Source organism: Panicum virgatum, chromosome 8N, assembly GCF_016808335.1.
Source record: "Panicum virgatum strain AP13 chromosome 8N, P.virgatum_v5, whole genome shotgun sequence".
In the NCBI taxonomy this organism is placed as follows: Eukaryota; Viridiplantae; Streptophyta; class Magnoliopsida; order Poales; family Poaceae; genus Panicum; species Panicum virgatum.
In genome coordinates this window covers 32,663,001-32,683,229 of record NC_053152.1, presented here as the reverse complement: position 1 = coordinate 32,683,229, position 20,229 = coordinate 32,663,001, and the positions used below count along the sequence as shown (strand labels likewise).

General features: G+C 47.2%; 1 protein-coding gene across 2 annotated transcripts; it reads right to left on the bottom strand.

Moving 5' to 3' along the window:
* Nucleotides 1-10,604: 10,604 nt before the first annotated feature.
* LOC120685555 (SUMO-activating enzyme subunit 1A-like) lies at nt 10,605-19,732 on the bottom strand. Of its 2 annotated transcripts, none has more exons than XM_039967548.1 (10): nt 19,476-19,732; nt 19,065-19,116; nt 17,982-18,177; nt 17,536-17,615; nt 17,302-17,418; nt 13,722-13,775; nt 13,022-13,088; nt 12,753-12,856; nt 12,576-12,683; nt 10,605-11,100 (listed from the first exon to the last, which is right to left on the bottom strand). In XM_039967548.1, the coding sequence occupies exons 1-10, from the start codon at nt 19,577-19,579 to the stop codon at nt 10,984-10,986; spliced, it is 999 nt and encodes a 332-aa protein (XP_039823482.1). In that variant the 5' UTR covers nt 19,580-19,732; the 3' UTR covers nt 10,605-10,983. The 2 variants fall into 2 exon arrangements, with proteins under 2 accessions (XP_039823482.1, XP_039823483.1); XM_039967549.1 differs by lacking the exon at nt 10,605-11,100 and adding an exon at nt 12,308-12,450 and having other exon boundaries at nt 19,476-19,727.
* Nucleotides 19,733-20,229: the final 497 nt, after the last annotated feature.

The window sequence follows — 20,229 nt, the reverse complement described above, 5'->3', positions numbered from 1 at the left end:
GTGTACCGACCCACGTGGCTACAAACAGGGCCTTTACTATGCGCGCGCGTAGCTAGCTAGCTAGCTAGCCCGTTCGTTGGATGCTATGAAACTGTCAAAGACTTAAGCCAACTGCCTACCTTTTACTTTCTGCAAGGAGCATCGAGTTTGAATTTCGGCTGCCAAAATTATCAAGAGATGTTCGTAGAAAAATATTAACAAGACAAATCGAATATAAACAGCATCCCACTATAGATCTCTCGTTTATTTGAACGTACCTAAGGCCGGATGAAAAAAGTCGTAACTCGCTAGCTCTCTCGACTCGCTCGTTAGTAGCTCAGCTCGAGCTCGACTCATTTTATAATGAGCCAGCTCGTTTTATAACAAGCTAGCTCGCTTTATAATGAGCCAGCTTGAGCTGGCTCGCGAGCTGCTCGCGAGCCATAACGAGTCAAGATAAATAACAAATATTGTATGAATTAGTGGAAACGATCAACGAATAATGATTGATCATGGTCATGGATGATAACATACTTATATTTTTCATTATAAAATTCACATTATTTTATTTATTTCACTTTAAATATACGATGTGTTTTTTTTACAGATTTACAGTTAGCATCTCTATATAAATATTTTTATACTCTGGCTCGCGAGCCAAACGAGCTAGCTCGAGCCACTAACGAGCCTAGCCGAGCTAGCTTTCTGGCTCGTTTGTATAACGAGCTATAACGAATCGAGCCATAACGAGCCGAGCTATAACGAGCCGAGCCACTAACGAGTCGAGCTGGCTCGATATCCAGCCCTAAACGTACCTCCTCGCGCTCAAAAAAATGATGATCATTCCTAGAAATTATCTCGCGTACAAGGAACAAGGACGATATTCTTAGAAAAGATACCAAAGCGTCAGAATATAAAGTGAATAATTGTGCATCTTTGTTATCTAATTTATTAAGCCCTTGTTTAGATGCGTAAAATGGAAGTTGTAAAGTACTGCAGCACTTTCGCTTGTATTTGGTAATTATTGTCCGGTCATGAGTTAACTAGGATTAAAAGATTCGTCTCGTAAATTATAGACAAACTGTGTAATTAATTATTTTGTTTAGCTATATTTAATAGTTCATGCATGCGTTTAAAGATTTGATGTGATGTGTAATCTTGTAAAGTTTTGGAATTTTGAAAGAAACTAAACAAGGGTAAGTTTTTGTAGTTGAACTAGTCGGTACTTGTGGCTACATTTTTAATTCACTCATGTTGGATCGAATTCGGCTGCATATATACATACTATACCCTCAACAATCCGCCAAATTACGATCATTCGCGGCGGAGCGATGTTCCAAAAACAAATAAATACAATGAAGTTTTTGGGAAAAAACATGCAGGCACATAGAGAATAGAAAGCTTGGCTTGATTATCGGAGCGAGGAGTGTGCCTCCCAACCATGCACTGTAGTCTTGGTGCGCGTAGCATCTAGGAGTAAATAGCTAGAGCAGTCCTACGGCACAAGCACGAGGCCAGGGCTACGATCGATGCAACGCAACACGTACGTACTACCACCCCACGCCGGCCAGACGCCAACAAAACACGCGTAGCTCCAGCCCGCATAGGGCAAAGAGAGGAAAGGCGACGCGTCTCATCACTCGCCTGATCGATCCATCCATCGTCGACGTCTCACTGCTGCCCTCGCCCGTCGATCAGCCCTCAACGTACGCTAGAGAGAGGGATGCAGCCGGTGGCCGTCCTGACGCACGGCATTAAAGCGGCCGTCCTGGCGTGCCGCCCGTTGCCGGCGCACCGTACCTCCGGTGATGGCGGCGGCTGGCTCGGGAGGTACGGTCCATGCCATGGCCGGATTATTTGTCGGCTTGCGGGTGCGCGCATGATTATTGCAGCGAGCGGCGGAGATCGATTCCGGCGACTGGGCCGCCGGCCGGGACCTCTCGCTCGCTCGCTCATCGTCGTCGCTGGTACGATCGTGCGTGCTAGGCGCCAGGGGACCGTGACTCCATCCGTGACTGATGTGTGTGTGAGAGAGAGCAGCCTGGCCTGCAGCTGGCTGTGTGTGGCTAGCTAGCTTATTTGCGGTCTGGTCTCTGTCTAGCTGGGTCAATTTCGCTTCGCTGGTGTGATGGCAACAGCGAACCTACAGCCTCTCGTGTTGGGCCATGGCAGGCATCCATATGCAAGGGCTGCACTGCAGGGGCTAGTAGATACATGGATGAGAATTCCAGTCGTTTCGGTATATGGAGTATATGTACATGCATGCAGGCGCTGTCAGTTTGAACGAGGATTGTTTAGTATACTTTTTTTTTTGAGAATGGATTGTTTAGTATACTGTACTTGTTAACTAATAACTGGAGTAGCAAGGTTTTTGGGTGTGATAGCAAATCTTCTAATGCAAATACCCCTAAGTCGTTTCATAAAAAAAACCCTAAGTCAATTTATCAGTAATTGAAAGTTTGTTTCTACGTTTCCAAATGAAAACACGGTGTTTGTACATGTTGTGTCTGTTCATATATAAATTAGAAAAAGTATATTTACTCCCCTCAATAGTCCACTTTATCCGCATAACCTCCCAAACAAAATTTAGGGTCAATTTACTTCCTTAAACTATTTTATAGTTAGTCCAATCTACCACCATTGAGACTTTTCTTGTTATTCCTCTGCGTATATGTGGAATTTCAACTTCAAATTTTGTAATGTAACTTATAATATGATGTCATATGCTAGAAAAATACATTATGATTTTTTCATGACTATTTTTCATGTGGAATAGTTTCTATGTGATAAATTTCGTGTCCAATAATGTTTCCAATCTATGAAAATATTGTTGTCGTGGGGTTTCTAGGGGTACCCACAGCCGGGTGGCGGAGCGCACCCGCCTATTCCCCTGTGAGGGAGTACTCGGGGAAGTACTAGGCGATGGGGCTGAATCTATGCTGAGACAAGGACTCAAGAACACACGATTTAGAGAGGTTCGGGCCGCCGGAGCGTAATACCCTACGTCCACTGGGAGATGTTTTGTTCTTGGTGGTGTGTATGAACCTATCCTCTGCTGGCCTTGGCACTCACCCAGCCTGAGGTCTTCTAGCGGCGCCCCCTCCTTTTATAGATCAAGGGGGAGCGGATACATTGGACGTTGGGCCCCGATAAGTGGGCCCAACGTGCTGTGCAGCATACTGCGCAGAGTACTTAAAAGACAACAGTGGTTACGAATCTTTTCCTCCGATATGCGTACTGCTGCTCTTCTGACCCAGGGGGGTCTTCCCTTGTCCCGTCAGCTAGGTGCCCGTTGGAGTAGCGTAGCTTGCGGCGTGGCCTGCTGAGGCTATTATGTAGGCGTCATAATGGGCGAAACCGGGCCGTCGTATCCATCTGCTATGGCAGACTGGCAGGCGTGGCGTGGGCGGCGCCAGCGGCTCCACTACCTTGGTAATACGCGATCAATAGTGTCCTCTGGTCAATGAAACGCCTCGCCTTCTGCTACAACAATGCGGACATCCATCTACCACAATGAATGCAGCGGTGGGTGAGTCTTAGTAAGCGGCCTTGTGCCTGTAGACACGTGTCGGCTCCGGACCGCCCCGAGGCAGGGCGTCGACTTCTTCCCTCAGAGAGGGGTCCGGTCACTATACAGGTGGTCCAGGACCCCATGAGGGGTCCGGGACTCCGCGGGGGTCCGGACTCCTCAGGAGGTCCGGAGCCCCAGCTACTTGCGTTTGAGTGCCTGCCTCTCCCGGGACACGTGGCGTCTCCGGACCTTCCCCAGTCGTGGAACAGTTCCGGATTGTTGTCGGGGGAACAGGACTTTGGACCGCAGGGGTCCAGCTGTTTGGATGTAGTCAAGGATAACTACAAAGGCCCTTGCCTAGACACAGCAAGAGGGGGTACCCCAGTCCTGGGGTACCGACAGTGGCCCCCGGGCCCACCTAGGGAGAGGTACGAACCCGCGGGTGGGCCACTATCGTGATGTGTTTCCATGCAAGCTCGATTGCATTGGTGTGCTCATGCAGAGAGCGGGTGCTCCGGACCCCTGAGGCTGGTACACCTGTTGCCAGGTTCAGGTACTAGAGCGCTCTCCTCAGGGCGACGAGGGTGTAGGCTTAGGGTACGGAACCAAGCTAAGCGGCTACACAGCCCTCGGATCGCTAAGGGAGCAAGCACCACTTTTCGGACCCGGCACTTGGAGCGACCGTGGCGAGCGGTCTCCGCCGGAGCGGGCCACCGGAGTGGACTTGGAGCGACCGTGGCGAGCGGTCTCCGCCGGAGCGGGCCACCGGAGTGGACTTGGAGCGACCGTGGCGAGCGGTCTCCGCCGGAGCGGGCCACCGGAGTGGACTTGGAGCGACCGCGGCGAGCGGTCTCCGCCGGAGCGGGCCACCGGAGTGGACTTGGAGCGACCGCGGCGAGCGGTCTCCGCCGGAGCGGGCCACCGGAGTGGACTTGGAGCGACCGTGGCGAGCGGACTCCGCCGGAGCGGGCCACCGGAGTGGACTTGGGTCGTTGCTGACGATCCGATGAAGCATGTTATCGGACCGAGGGCGCTGGCGCCCCAGTGCCACAGCATGCGGCGTGGGTGCCACCATGCCCCTCTTCATCTTCTTGTCCGTCGTTGCCGAGGATGAACACGGCCCCAGAAGCCTGAAGATCCAGCCAGCGCCTATTCTTCCCCACGGACGGCGCCAAAATGTCGTGGGGTTTCTAGGGGTACCCACAGCCGGGTGGCGGAGCGCACCCGCCTATTCCCCTGTGAGGGAGTAGTCGGGGAAGTACTAGGCGATGGGGCTGAATCTATGCTGAGACAAGGACTCAAGAACACACGATTTAGAGTGGTTCGGGCCGCCGGAGCGTAATACCCTACGTCCACTGGGAGATGTTTTGTTCTTGGTGGTGTGTATGAACCTATCCTCTGCTGGCCTTGGCACTCACCCAGCCTGAGGTCTTCTAGCGGCGCCCCCTCCTTTTATAGATCAAGGGGGAGCGGATACATTGGACGTTGGGCCCCGACAAGTGGGCCCAACGTGCTGTGCAGCATACTGCGCAGAGTACTTAAAAGACAACAGTGGTTACGAATCTTTTCCTCCGATATGCGTACTGCTGCTCTTCTGACCCAGGGGGGTCTTCCCTTGTCCCGTCAGCTAGGTGCCCGTTGGAGTAGCGTAGCTTGCGGCGTGGCCTGCTGAGGCTATTATGTAGGCGTCATAATGGGCGAAACCGGGCCGTCGTATCCATCTGCTATGGCAGACTGGCAGGCGTGGCGTGGGCGGCGCCAGCGGCTCCACTACCTTGGTAATACGCGATCAATAGTGTCCCCTGGTCAATGAAACGCCTCGCCTTCTGCTACAACAATGCGGACGTCCATCTACCACAATGAATGCAGCGGTGGGTGAGGCTTAGTAAGCGGCCTTGTGCCTGTAGACACGTGTCGGCTCCGGACCGCCCCGAGGCAGGGCGTCGACTTCTTCCCTCAGAGAGGGGTCCGGTCACTATACAGGTGGTCCAGGACCCCATGAGGGGTCCGGGACTCCGCGGGGGTCCGGACTCCTCAGGAGGTCCGGAGCCCCAGCTACTTGCGTTTGAGTGCCTGCCTCTCCCGGGACACGTGGCGTCTCCGGACCTTCCCCAGTCGTGGAACAGTTCCGGATTGTTGTCGGGTGAACAGGACTTCGGACCGCAGGGGTCCAGCTGTTTGGATGTAGTCAAGGATAACTACAAAGGCCCTTGCCTAGACACAGCAAGAGGGGGTACCCCAGTCCTGGGGTACCGACAATTGTATTTTTAACATAGTTCTCTATCACCTCACAAAATTTGAACTTGAAATTCAATTTGTACATGCTGAAATAAAAAATATTATAAGGTGTAGATTGCACTAATTGGAATTGTCGGGGGAGTAAATAATTGAGCCTAAATTTTGCTCAGAGGTTAAGCAGACAAAGTGAATTGGTGTGAGAGGGAGTAAAATGAACTTTTTATCTCTTTCCAAAAATTAAGTAAAGATATGTATACGATTTGGAAAATAAAAGAATCATTCGACATTCTAAACACCAAAGATACGCAGGCCGCAGGCAACGTAAGCAGCCGTACTCGCCAGATGGGTATCCCCTGGTAAAATCCAAGGAAGATTTTATTTGGATGCTGGCGGTTAGCACGACACATGTACTGTGACAGTTCAGGCATTTGTCAAAGGCATGTCATGTGCTCGATCTGACACGGGAGACAGACAGATAAAAGATAAAAAGACGGGGTTTGCTCAGTTACTCACACCTGACATGTTGGAAAACGAATACACATGTTTGTCGGACTGACTTTGCTGCATCGTAGTGTGTAAACTTAAACTCCCCGTAGCCGAAACTTCAGACTGGCAAAACAAATCTACGCCGTGTTTAGTTGCAAAAATTTTAAGGTGTAAAATATTGTAGTATTCCCGTTATAGATTAATTAAGCTCATTAGATTCGTCTCGTGATTTACAAGCAAACTATGCAATTAGTTTTTTATTTCGTGTAGATTTAATACTTCATGCATGTGTTAAAAAATTCGATGTGACGGAGAATCTTGTAAAGTTTTGGAATTTTGGATGCAACTAAACAGCTAGCCTGATCACTGACTTTCTGAACACAAATCTTGACTACTGAGCTGTACACATCCTGGAATTTGTTCCACATCTAGAACTAAGAAGATCATGGAGTTAACTTCAATAAAAAAGAGGACGTGATCATCAGGTATTGAGCCCATGTTCGTAATGGCTATAGAAAAAAAAATGCAAATTACTAATGTAATCCTACTTTGTGCACAAGTTCATCCCTGGGATTCTCCCTTGACGTCTCTGCCTGCCCAAGTATTATATATATGACCTTTCCTGGGCTCTTTTGTTGGCGGTGATGAGCCATGCCAGATCCTCAGTTCCTCACGCGCTTTGTACATGAACAGCACACCTTTTCACACCTTATTCTGCATATGCAAACTATAATCTATAGGGTCAAATAACCTTTTCTCCCTTGCATTGCATTGCACCTTCCTCTTCTTTACCAACTTTCCCTCCCCTTTTCAAACTGCCCACATTGATGCCCTGCCTTTGGCACACTTGTCACAGCAGACATCCATGCATTGGCAGCTGGCTGGATCTTTGCCAGCTTGATCCCATCCAATTCCTTGCACCACCTATCAACCTATCATTGCTCTGCTCTTGTGTGACATGCTAGGTTATGGTACAACAGATCATTAACTTTGGTTGCACAATTTCGTGGAGCAGCTGCCTAGGCTAGGTCCTGCTCTAGTCCACAACACTACCCACTCGTTTCTTTTTCATGAGCAAATCATTGATCAGATGGATTGATGGTACTAGTAGCACACACAATGGTCATTCCCTTTAGGATTTATAAAATGGGAGGATGTGATATGTGCCATGCATGTATCTGATCCTAGCTACCAATGCAAGAATCATAGCACTATGCTTGGGATGTACTTAATGGCCAAATCATACAGTAGGACCCAAATAAAGGGGAGCGAGGAATTTATAAGAAATGTGAGCTTATGATTGGGGAGGAGGCTGATAACTAGAGGGGTTGTTGGTGATGTACCTATTGTATTCTAGGCATGCATTATTGTACAGGGCTCTCATCATTGGGATACTTTTGATGAGATGGATGTTTGGGTGCCTGGTCCCCTCCAAGAATAGATTTGTTTAACAAGACTTTGTTAATTAGGTAAGGATGGCCTTTAATTTCTTGACAGAGTGGAAGAACGTCCGAGGATGGAATAAAGTTGATAACATGTACAGCTACTCCATACAAGTACAGGTTGTGTGATAGAACAATGATCTTCATTTTCTTTCCATCCACAAATTGTAGCTGCAGGATTTTTGTAGCTCTTAGTGGATAATTCTTCACATGTCACTGCAAAACTGCTCAATCCTTTGTTCTTTCACTCATTGATGACATTGTACCAGCTTGTAGCTAGTGGGAAGCGAACCTGAAAAAAAAATGCATCGCACCGGTTGAATTCAGAATCCTCTAAGACAAGTTAAATTGCATATTTGTATTTTATAGTTTTTGTTAGAGTATATTAGGCAACTCCGGATATAATTAGTTTAGGATTGATTGTAATCTCGGGATTAGCTTCCTTATCTCTAGGAGAGGCTACTTACCCTCCAAACCATGTACTCTATATATACCGCCCTAGAGGCTCAATGCAATATATCGACCATATTATACGCATCCTACTTTCCTACATGGCATCAGACGCCTAGGTTTTAGATCTTGACCTAGCCGCCGCCGCTTCCGCTGCAACCCGCGCCGCCCCCGGGGAGATCGATCTCCGCCGGGGGCAGCGCCCTCCTAGGATGCGCCGTGGATCCCTCTGATCCGCGCCGCCGTCGTCGTCAAACAGCAGCAGAAGGACCTACCTCTTCCTTGGCCGCCCTACGGCGGCGCCGCTCGACATCCCCGTCGAGTACCACATCGCCATAGGGGCACCACTCGCCCTGCGTGCCTCCGCGTCGTCGTCCCCCTCGGCTCCGCATCCAGATCCGCCCGCCCCTCCTGCGCATCAGGCCAGGCGCCCTGCCTCCTACCAGCGCCGCCGCTCCGCTTTCCCAAGAGCGCATGCCCTGCGCGGCTGCGGAGGACCTCTGCGGGGATGCCAGGCCACTGCGCCATCGGGGCCGGCGGGCCGCCGCACCGCCAATCGACGTCAACGCGGGGCTGCAGCGCTGCTGCCGCCCTCCACTACCGGTCCTCTCCAACGCGCCGCCGCGAGCCTGCTTCCCCTCCTCCCTCAGCGCCGCGCTGCTGTCCGCAAGGTCGCAGCTACGGGGCGGCCTCTGGGGGTCGTCGGGCTGCTGCACGGCCGGAGCAGAGGAGCCGCTCAGGTTGCACCTCCCCCCGTCGAGCTCCCTCGCCTGTGGGTTCTTGCCCCCTCCACCGATTTGCCTCTGATCCTGTCTCTACCGATGGGTGTGAGGATAAGGTTGGGGGCAATGCTACGTGCACCCGAAATTGTACCCGTAGGTTCGTCTTGATGCTGCTACTGATTTTCTTTTCCGATCTAAGATCGGTTTGCGTCGCCCTGCCGTTTGTCGCCGGTCTTCGTCGACACCCCCGAAGGACGAGGTTGTTGCTGCGCCCTTCCAGGCTGCAGCGACGACGTTCGTGATCAAGCCACCCTACCGGTGTCATCGCCTTTTCAGGCGGTGGCGCCACTCGCCACCGGTCTTCGTCAAGCAGGCGCTCGATCCGCATCCGCGCCTCCAGCCGTTCTCGCGCAGACATCGCCGCCGATGTTCCTGAAGGAAGACGTCGTTGCCACCCTTGATCTGAGCGCGACACTTCCTGCAACCTGCGCCGTCGCCACCCCTGTCCTGAGTGTGACCTAAGTCGCAAACCGCGCCGTCTACCATCGTCATCCGCCGCACCGTTCTGCTGCTGTCTTCGGCAAGAAGCTGCTGAGTTTGTGAACTTGAGCACCTCGACGACGCTTCGACCCGCGCCTCCTCCACAGCTTCGACCACGTCCACCTCAACTTCGGCTACTACGGCACTAAAGGGCTATCATCTGCATGAGTCTCCAGTCAAAGCTTTCGCACCGGCGTTCCGACTGCAGAGGGGATACGTCTCCATTGTTCTCAAGTCTGACCATTCGTGTTGCTACTGCTACGACTACGGGGAGATGTTAGAGTATATTAGGCAACTCCGGATATGGTTAGTTTAGGATTGATTGTAATCCTGGGATAACCTTCCTTATCTCTAGGAAAGGCTACTTGCCCTCCAAGCCATGTACTCTATATATACCGCCCTATGGGCTCAATGCAATATATCGACCACATTATACACATCCTACTTTCCTACAGTTTTCAATACATCAAACAGATTTTCCCCTTTTGGTCTGAGTGTGACTTTCTAGCAAGGAAGATAAGAAGATGAATGTGGCCGCAATTTGATTTGAACACGGAAAGTACCTTTCTTTCATGTCCTATATGCTGACAGATCAGAGGGCAAGTACCTTTCTATCATTTCCGATTCAGTTAACCTTTTACAATTGAATATGACCACACGAGTTCCGGATCTTCCTGTTTCCTGATTGATCGTTTTATCAGTAACCATATGACATAAAGATCAGAAATGAAGCAAATAGACTGAAACGACCTCGAGGAATGCAGCTGCTACAGGGATGAAACTAATATTTGAACTGAACTGGAATAGACTTTGCTCAGAAGTGACTTTGATACAAGTTGTTGGGATGGCTCCTTCAGAGCCAGAAGATTGGATAGGCAAGTCCTATCGAAATCTAATGCAGTGGATTAGGTCTGGAAGTAACATCACAGCCTCAAGAAAAGAATAAAAGGATAAAAAGTTCATTTGAATCTCAATAATACACCAGGAATAAGCTTCACCTTTCTGACCGGATCGAACTAAGTTTCTTGAGTACCTTAACCACATTCATCCAAGACTGCATCCAACCTATGATGAGTCCAAATTGAAAACTTCATATTTATGATCACAGTAAAAATATGGCAATTACTAGAACCAAATACTATAGTTGTTCCTGATCTGGTACCAGTGAAACTATTTTATGTAATGCAACCAAACAAAGCTGGCACAAGCACCTGCTACACACATCCAGAGAGCCACTCAAGCAACAGGCACTGTAATCAAACATGAAACATGCAACAGTACACATGCATGATGATATAGCTGGAGTAACTTCACCGCTGTATCATAACCTTTTCACTCCATTTTCCCCAACTACTGCTACCAAATTCAACAAAAGGGTAAAGAGACAACAAAGGGATCCATCACGCCCTAAAGCATGGAAACCATCCAGACTTCAGCTTGAAAGTGCATACTGCCACGTTTTCTGCCTGATACAATTCCTAAGACACCACATTGGAGTGAAGTCAACTTGCCTTCTCACTTGGCTATGAATCTAAGTTGCTACATGTTCGATGCTAATGAGTGGGTACAAGGATTAGTGAACCAGGTAGAATTGGTAGTTCGGTAGCTGAGCACGTTAGTTTGCAGTAGGTGGTGGTGGGATATCCTCGATGACACCTTTACCGTCAGCCGCATCAAAAAAGAAGAAATTCTTGATTGGATCACCCTTGCAGGATATTGATTTAATCACCTCCTGTTAGAAAAATGAAGATTAAGCACAGTGCTAACAAGAGGAATGGTACTACATGCAGCAATTCTTTGTGCATTAGACATTGATGAAATCAGGTACTGTTTTGGATGCTAGTCATTCAACAAACACTAAAGCTGTATCGATATTTCAGGAGGGAAATCCGTACACAGGTTTTTGAAGTGCCATGTTATTTCCATCTGCTAATTAATTCGGTTTTGGACCAACCTAGAGTCACACAAGACCATAGTACTTGTTTTTTGCTCGAATACGCAAGAGAGCTGCATATCATTGCATTAAGAAAGAAGAAGAAAGGCTAAAATAGCAGTACAAGCACCCACACACACCCTGGGTTCAAAAACCACATGCGCCCGTAACAAACATAAGACGACCACAACTATCACCACATGCTGCTAACCACCAGGTCGAGCAGCAACCAGACCAGACAAACCTTTGGAGCCTGCTAGGATACAGAGATCGGCCTCATTCTGTGCCAGAAGAAGGGCACGATCAATGAGCGGCGAGGCGCCATTAAACACTATATCATTCCTCAGCTTTCAAAGGACCCAAGTTCCTAGAACGACCAATGAATTAAATCCTCGTCAGGTTTCTTTGTTGAGAGTGTCTCCGGCTTGCTGCCACCACTCGACCAGACTAACCAAGAGTGATTGGGGTGCCAGGTCAGGAAGGATGAACCGGCGCAGCAATTGCTGCCCTAGTACTTGTTCAAGATGATTTTGCATATATAGATCTGCTCTATAAGTGCATTTCATCAGAAGTTACAGAAAATCTATTATCTTTTGTGTGCAACTCCAACTCAATGTGCAATCTTTCTGTGTAATTAAGCTTGTTCTGAAGTAGGTGAGTTGTTTAATTCTATAAAGATGGATTCGCTGATACAAATCATGACTTGATCTCTGCCCATAAACACAAGAGGCCAGAAAAGTACATACACCAATTTACAGAAACAATGTTATACGATCATCTAATCGAACCTAGTCGCCATGGCACTGATAAGGTCCTGATTGGATGATTAGTCGCGATTAATTGGGTGATAAGTACAACTAATTAGGGTTGTACCTAGTCGCCTCAGTACCGACGAGGATGACTAATCGCGATTAGTCAGACGACTGTAACAGAAGATGCTTTAACTATATATGATCTTGACCGAATAACATATACAGCATGTAATTCTATACCCCCTCCCCTCTCTGCTGACACACTACATACTTTGTTTATCCTTTTCTCATTGTTGTGGTTCCATATTTTAGGAAAGGAGGCTTCGCAGTTAGCACCACATATACTATCTACAGACTACAGTTACCTTGTTTCTCCCACCAGTATTCACAAGCCAACCTAACAATAAAATAGAATACAGATATCCGTAACAGCCATAGTTTATAAGGTAAGGAGGTGTGCAATGCAAACAAATACTAGAAGTTCAGACTAGGTAGTTTATAGATTATAAGAATATAACCTACCTGACCAAGAATACCACCTAGTATGGCACATACAGGAGGATGTTCCTTCTTTCCAGCTGCTAGCAGTCGTTCCATGAGAGCAGTAGGAATTTGAGACTCACTCAAAGACTGCAGTTTACAATACCATGTAAATAATCAGAAGGAATATGAGCTTAACTAAGTAAAAAACTGATATACCATTTTATCACACATATCCTTCCTCTGAGACAAAACTGCAGGTATATCAGAAAGTGTTGTTTCACCAGGATTATACCCTTTAGATAATTCATAATTCTCCAGGACTGCAAAAGGATATGATCAAGAGAACAGAAACATTAGAGGAATCGAGAAGGATAAAGCTGTTGAAATCAGCATGTTTTAAGTTCCATCATTTGGGAAATTCACTAAAACAAGGACTTCTCTTTTTTTTTTTTTTGCAGTACTGTCTTAAATCATGTTAACCTCACCTCTCATGGCAAAGTATAATTTTGCTGTCTTCTTTGGTAGAGTACTCCAATGTACCGAGATAGCTTCCTGCAAAAACATAATGAATGGAATCATCATGTTTGATTGAACAAAATTCTACTCTGTACTTTTTTAAATAAGCAAGCCATTGTATATTTAAATACAGGAGTAATACATTTCATAATTGAAACATCCAAAATGGAAGTCTTCCAATAGCAGTATACCATTTTGAGCATAAGTATAATAATATGCCAGCATAAATAGGCAGTCAGTTAATGGATTTGTCATAGAAAAACCAACATATGGGAAGAGGCAATGCAGAACACTATAATTACAAGAGCTACTTATATTGACCAAAAAAGCAAGTTAAGATCCAAATTAGTTTTCCACATTAGAACAGAAAGAGAAACAAAAATCAACAAACATCAGTTTTTATTATTTTCATTTTTTTCTTCTCCATGGTTAATTAGGTCAAGCTAAATTGTATTTTTGTAGAAAATATTGCCATACTAATCATATTCAAGTATAGATATGTAATTCAGATAGCTTCCTTTCATAGCATAACCATAACAAATACTCCAAAGCACATATGCGACAAAAGATTACTGTATTGAGTGGTGCAAAAATATTAACAAGGTATAGATAAGTCAAATGATTTTATCAACATTAAGAACAATCACTCCAAACCCCTAAATCATCTACCTGAAGACTAGGATATGTCAACTCCTGCTGTTCAGTTTCTCCTCCAGGCTTTTTCTGAAAACAAAAATGGACATAGAGCTTTAGGAAGGCTTTTTCAGAAACTAACTTTACAATGAGAAAAACATAAGAAACACTAAAAAACCATATATGCCTCTCAATGATCTTGATGGGTCTAAGAAAACTATTCACCATGTGACTGAATCTAAAGAGAATGCGCATCAAAGATGGCTCTCCCACTGTTCATGCTTTAAGCATGACATGCCAGAATTTTTGTATCTCTTTCCCTTAGACAGGAGAATGCAACAAACAGGATTTGGAACACCACCAATGAGTGGGTGTTAGAGTATATTTGGTAGGTTAGGATATGTAATCCCGAACTGCCATATGTATCGGAGAGGTGCCTTGCCCCCCAAGTCTCTGTACTCTATATATACCGCCCAAGGGGCTCAACGCAATACATCGACCGCATTATACGCATCCTACTTTCCAACATGGCATCAGACGCCTAGGTTTTAGATCCTGACCTAGCCGCCGCCGCTTCCGCTGCAACCCGCGCCACCCCCGGGGAGATCGATCTCCACCGGAGGCAGTGCCCTCGCAGGATGCGCCGCGGATCCTTCTAATCCGCGACGCCGTCGTCGTCAACAAGCAGCAGAGGGACTCACCTCCCATGGTCGGCGGCAATGTTCCACAAGGCGCTATTCCGCGCTCGCCTAGGCGCGCTTATGCGCTAGGCGGCAGGGTACCGCCTCGCCTAGGGGGTAGGCGGACCCCTAGGCGGCGCCAGCTCGTCGGCGCCAGCGGGGGAGGTGGTAGGGGCCAGGGACGAGGCAGATCCGGCGACCCGGGGATGAGGCAGAGCAGAGAGCGGCGGCGGCGGCGGAGGAGGAGGCAGGTGACACGCGCCAGCGAAGGAGGAAGCAGGGTATGGGCGGCGGCAGAGGAGGAGGTAGGGGCGTGCGCGCGGCGGAGTTGGTGGTAGGGGCGTGCGCGCGGCGAAGGAGGAGGAGGCAGGGGCGGGCGCGGAGGAGGAGGAACGGTGGCCTGCGCGTCGCAGGTGGGCGGGCGGGCGGACTGGGCAGAGGCGGCGGCGGGTTGGAGGCAGAGGTGATGGAATCGAATGGATAAGGTGGGAGTGGGGTTGAGATTCGGGTTGGGCTGGTTTGGTGGGCTGCTTTGGGCCTTTCTTTTCAATTCAAGGCCCACTAGTTCCTCATTTTTCCTTTTCTTTTTAGAGTATATGGTGAAGTATACGTAGTATATTGTACCGCCTAGGAAAACGCCTTGAAACGCCTAATCCCGCTTAATCCCGCCTAGGCTCTAGGCAGTGGGTCACCGCCTAGAATCCGCCTAGCGCCTAGCCTAACATTGGTCGGCGGGATCTCGTCGGGCTGGCTCCACCGTCCCCGTCGCCCCCCTCCCACGCATCTGGCCCGGCACCGCCCCTCTCCTGCGCCGCCACCACCGCTGCCTTGGGCGCGGTCGCGCAGCAGCGGAGGAAGCATGTGGCGGTGCTGAGCTGCAGCGCCACCGGGGGCCATGAGGTTGAGCCGCGTCGCCGCGCCGTCTTCGTACGTCCGCCGCTCACGCCGAGATCCACCGCCGGACGGGTCTCCTCGGGGATTCCTCGTTAGCCGCCGTCCACCACGCCCTCGCGCCGCTCCACCGTCGTTGCCAGCGGGCTGCAGCGCCGTGGGGGCCTCCGCCCTCCCTCGCCGGCCCTGTGCTCCGCGCCGCCGCTGGAGCAGAGGCGCCACTCGGACCCGCACCCGGCTCGCTGGAGCAGAGGCACCGTCGAACTCAGCTCGTCGGGTCTCGTCCCCCCTCTGTTTTTCCTCACTCTTCCTCTGCGTCTTTGTGACCGACGGGCAGATGAGGATAAGGTTGGGGGGCATCGCTAGGTGCACCCGAAATGTACCCGCGGGTTCCCTGCTGCTGTGATTTCTTAGGTATTTCCCGATTCGTTATCGGGTTTGCGTCACCCTGCCGTTCCTCGTCGTTCATCGTCGACACTCCCGAAGGACGAAGTGTTGCTGCGCCCTGCCAGGCTGCAGCGACAACGTTCGTGATCAAGCCACCCTACCGGTGTCATCGCCTTTTCAGGCGGTGGCGCCACTCGCCGCCAGTCTTCGTCAAGCAGGTGCTCGATCCGCCTCCGCGCCTCGAGCCGTTCTCACGCGGACATCGCCGCCAATGTTCCTGAAGGAAGATGTCGTCGCCACCCCTGATCTGAGCGCGACACTTGCTGCAACCTGCGCCGTCGCCACCCCTGACCTGAGCGTGACATAAGTCGCAAACCGCGCCGTCTACCATCGTCATCTGCCGCACCGTCCTACTGCTGTCTTCGGCCAGAAGCTGCTGAGTTTGTGTACTCGAGCACCTCGACGACGCTTCGACCCGCGCCCCCCTCCACGGCTTCGACCATGTCCACCAACACTTTGGCTACTATGGCACTAAAGGGCTATCATCTGCATGAGTCTGCAGTCAAAGTTTTCGCACCGGCGTTTCGACTGCAGGGGGGATACGTCTCCATTGTTCTCCAGTCTGACCGTTCGTGTTGCTACCGCTACGACTGCGGGGGGATGTTAGAGTATATTTGGTAGGTTAGGATATGTAATCCCGGACTGCCATATGTATCGGGGAGGTGCCTTGCCCCCCAAGTCTCTGTACTCTATATATACCGCCCAAGGGGCTCAATGCAATACATCGACCGCATTATACGCATCCTACTTTCCAACAGTGAGCACATAACTAAAACTCGTAGCACAAAATACCAAGGATTTACTATGATTTCTAACTTATAATCAGGAAAGCATAAGAAACAGGAACACTAAAACACCATATATGCCTCTCAAATGATAGTGATTGGTCTTATGGTCTAAGAAACTTTCGCCATGTGATTGAACCTAATGAGAATGTGCACAAAAATTGACTCGTCCCAATTCTGATGATATGAGATTGTTCCATGCTTTAAGCACAACATGCCAGAAATTTTTGTATCTCTTCCTTTAGACAGGTAAATGCAACAAGTAGGCCTTGGAACACCACCAATGAGAGGGCACATAACTATAAGTCACAGCACAAAATACACAGGATTTACCCGATTTCAAGACTTTGCAATGTAACCGGTCAACAAAGGAAAACTACTTTGTTCTGATAACTTTGCTATTAGTATGACAGACACATTTTGCTATAGAAACGTAGGACAAGCAAATACTTAATTAAAAACAATGTTTTAAGAAACACTAGGCACTAGGCAGGCAATCAAACTCTGTCTGCCTAGGAGAGATTAGGCTGCTGTACTTTCTGCAGGCGGCTAGAGTAATGCGTTGTTAAATAGAGGACATTTGATATATTAAAACATTGTTAAAATTAGATGCAACCATGAATTCTATGACAATAGTGCATCTTTCTCCATCTCCAATTTAGCCCACTTTCACATTTACATGAGGTTCTAAACCACCCTAGGCAGAAAAACACACAGTTGCTACCTTGCTTCTGAAAATTGCATGTTTCAAAACTGCAACTATTTGACAGATCTGTAGAACATGTAATAAACACATTATGATATGCTGCGTACCTGAACATAACTATGCTTCTGTAAGTCAACAAATATTTCACCGCAGGAGTCCTTGCAGTCTATAGCGTAAAATGCAATACGCTTGCTTCTCTTCCGGCAGTTGTCATTAATAAACAGCTAAAAGAACACAAAACATACTAAAACATCGTGAGAACAACAAACTCTATGTAGAATCATGGAAGCAGAGTAGGAAATAAGCAGCGGTAATAACTAGTTCTGGAGAAGAATCTGCACCTTTGTTTTAAGAGATGCACCACTAACTACAACGATGTCAAATTTGTCAAGGAATTCTCCATCAACCAATGATAGATCACCTGAAGGAAACAACAAATCAGAAAAAAAAAACTTGCTCCAATCAAAGCCCATTTAATATCATAGGAGTACGATAATATCATAACCGCTTGCACAATTGCACCTATTTAGAAATTTTCTAGGAGAATCAAACTTTGGAATTCTTAAACAACTACGAAACAAATTAATATGTAAGCAGATTGTACTTAGTAAATAATTTTTCTTACAAGAACTTTTCTTAAGAACAACCATCAGTTCAAAAATGCATATCGAAATAGTATCTCCCACCAGTACAAGACAGGCTAGGATCACAAAAATTCAAGAATGCAAGGAAGTTGTCTTTCTTGATTCTGACCTCAAAACTAGCAAGACAAGAAGTTAAACCTTACCCTTCTCAACAGAAACTCGAACCATAGGATTGAAATCTTTCAAAGACTCACAGCAAACTTCCGCTCGAGATCTACCACCATATATGCTCTCATCAGGAGGAATCAGGAAATTTGCATTCAGATCATCCTCTGTGACCATGTGATCATCCATCAAGGATAAACTACCAACTCCTGCTAGAACAATATTCTTGCAGAACTACAGCATTCATAAAGAAGCAATTTTCAGTGCATGATATAGCAATGCTTTAAATAAAAATACAAAAAAGATATGAGTGAAATTCGATCAATATAGAAGAAATGATGACCCTCAATGCTGTGCAAACTCAATCAAACTTTAAATGAATACACAAATTTAGTATGCTTCTGTTATCTTATCTTTCATATTCAACATGTTCTCTGTAAAGACAATGATATTGGTCTGATGCCTTAAAACTTAGTGCCATCTTTTAGTCGTAAACAATCAGAAAAAAAGGACACAATAAATTCACATTTAATCACAAACAAAAAAGGATCATAGATAATTGAAATAATTCCTGATCTTGGTTCTACCTCAACATTCAGGTACCATATGATATTAATTCTACTAGATAATCTAACATGGGGGCAATAAGTAGAAATTTCAACTAAAAAATTATCAAAGAACTGAGATTTTTTTCAACTAAATTCTACACAACCTGGAAAAATAAGCAAACGAAAATCAAATCAACAGCAGAGACAACCAACAAGTAGTGCCTAATCAACAAGAACAACTAGCAATATTATATTTTCAGATAAGATGAGAATTCATAAGAAAAAAAGTACGATTCTACAAAACAGAACAAACACACTCAAGAACAGAATAGTTTTAGTCAAATGCCAAAAAAATTACAAATTTATTTTTTTGAAACGAAAATTTACAATTAGACAATTATATCAAAGCAACGGCTAAACTTGGAATAGGTTCTAAAGCAACTTGAGCCAGTTTCAGACTTTCAGTACAATATACAGTCACTGATTGAATAGTTAGCAAAATACAAGTAGAGCATGGAGATAACGATGTAATGGGATTTACCATACTAATAGTTCAACTGCAAAATCAGTTACCTCAATGGTGGTTCCGTTCATGCCGCACACAAGCACGTGCGCCTTACTTAGCCTGTTCCAGGAAACACAGATATAACAGTTAGCTCAAAAGGATGTGATGCATCATGAAAGTGACTTCGGGAGGCAGCAGAAATTGGGGGAGGGCTCCCGCAAACATGTGAAACGGCAGCAATTACATTTTTTCACATAAAAATGCAAGCTTTGGGCCAAAACCACGATGAAAAGGCACACCTAAATTTTGCTATAAATCCGAAATAAATCATAAACCCCACAAAGATCGATTTTTTAGCGAATAAAATAACCAACGCGTGCTTGAAAAAAAAAAGTAAAATAGAGCAAAAATTAAGGTGAATCGAAAACAGAAGGCTAATAATAACAATTGCAAAAGTTGAGTTCTTGAGCGCGGCGCACCTCTTCTGGGCATCGACGCCCCAGACGCGGATCTGGCGGTCGTAGAGCGCCGTCTCCTGCGCCGTGAGCTCCCCCTCCGCGCCGCCCCCGCCGCCGCCGTCCATTGCCGCGAGCGCCCGGATCCCGAGCCTGAGAACGCGGATTCGGGTCAGCCGCCGGGGAGATCGGGAGAGGGGACAGTGGGCAAGGGTTTTGGCAGAGTTCTTGGGAGATTATTTTTCTTTTCGTTTCTTCCCCTCTTGCCCTTTTGACTTCGGTGAGCAAATGGACACGTGACGCGCGGGTCCTCTGCCGCTCTGCGTCATCGTGGCGAGGAAGCACAGCCGTCCATCTCGGATGAACGGCGTAGATGAATGGCCCGGAAGCTTAAGCGTCAACAACGTTGATGATGATCATCAGTGATTCAGAGTCGAATTTGGTGCAAAACCAAGTAGCTACTCCCTCCGTTCTTAAATATATGACACCGTTGATTTTTTTTCTTCGTTTGACTATTCATTTTTTCTACAAATATTTATACAAATAACCAAATCTTCAAGTTAGATTCAAGAGACTCTTGATAATAGACGTAAAAGTACTCATTTCACTTTATTTAACTAACTGATTAATTAAATAATATTGGTTAAAGTTGAAGAAAAAAGTCAATGGTGTCATATAAAAAAACGGAGGAAGTAGTAAGTATGCTCTAAAATTCATGCGAAATTTCAGGCTCCCAAATGATCCCAGATTAGGTTCTTGATCCCGATAACGTTATGAA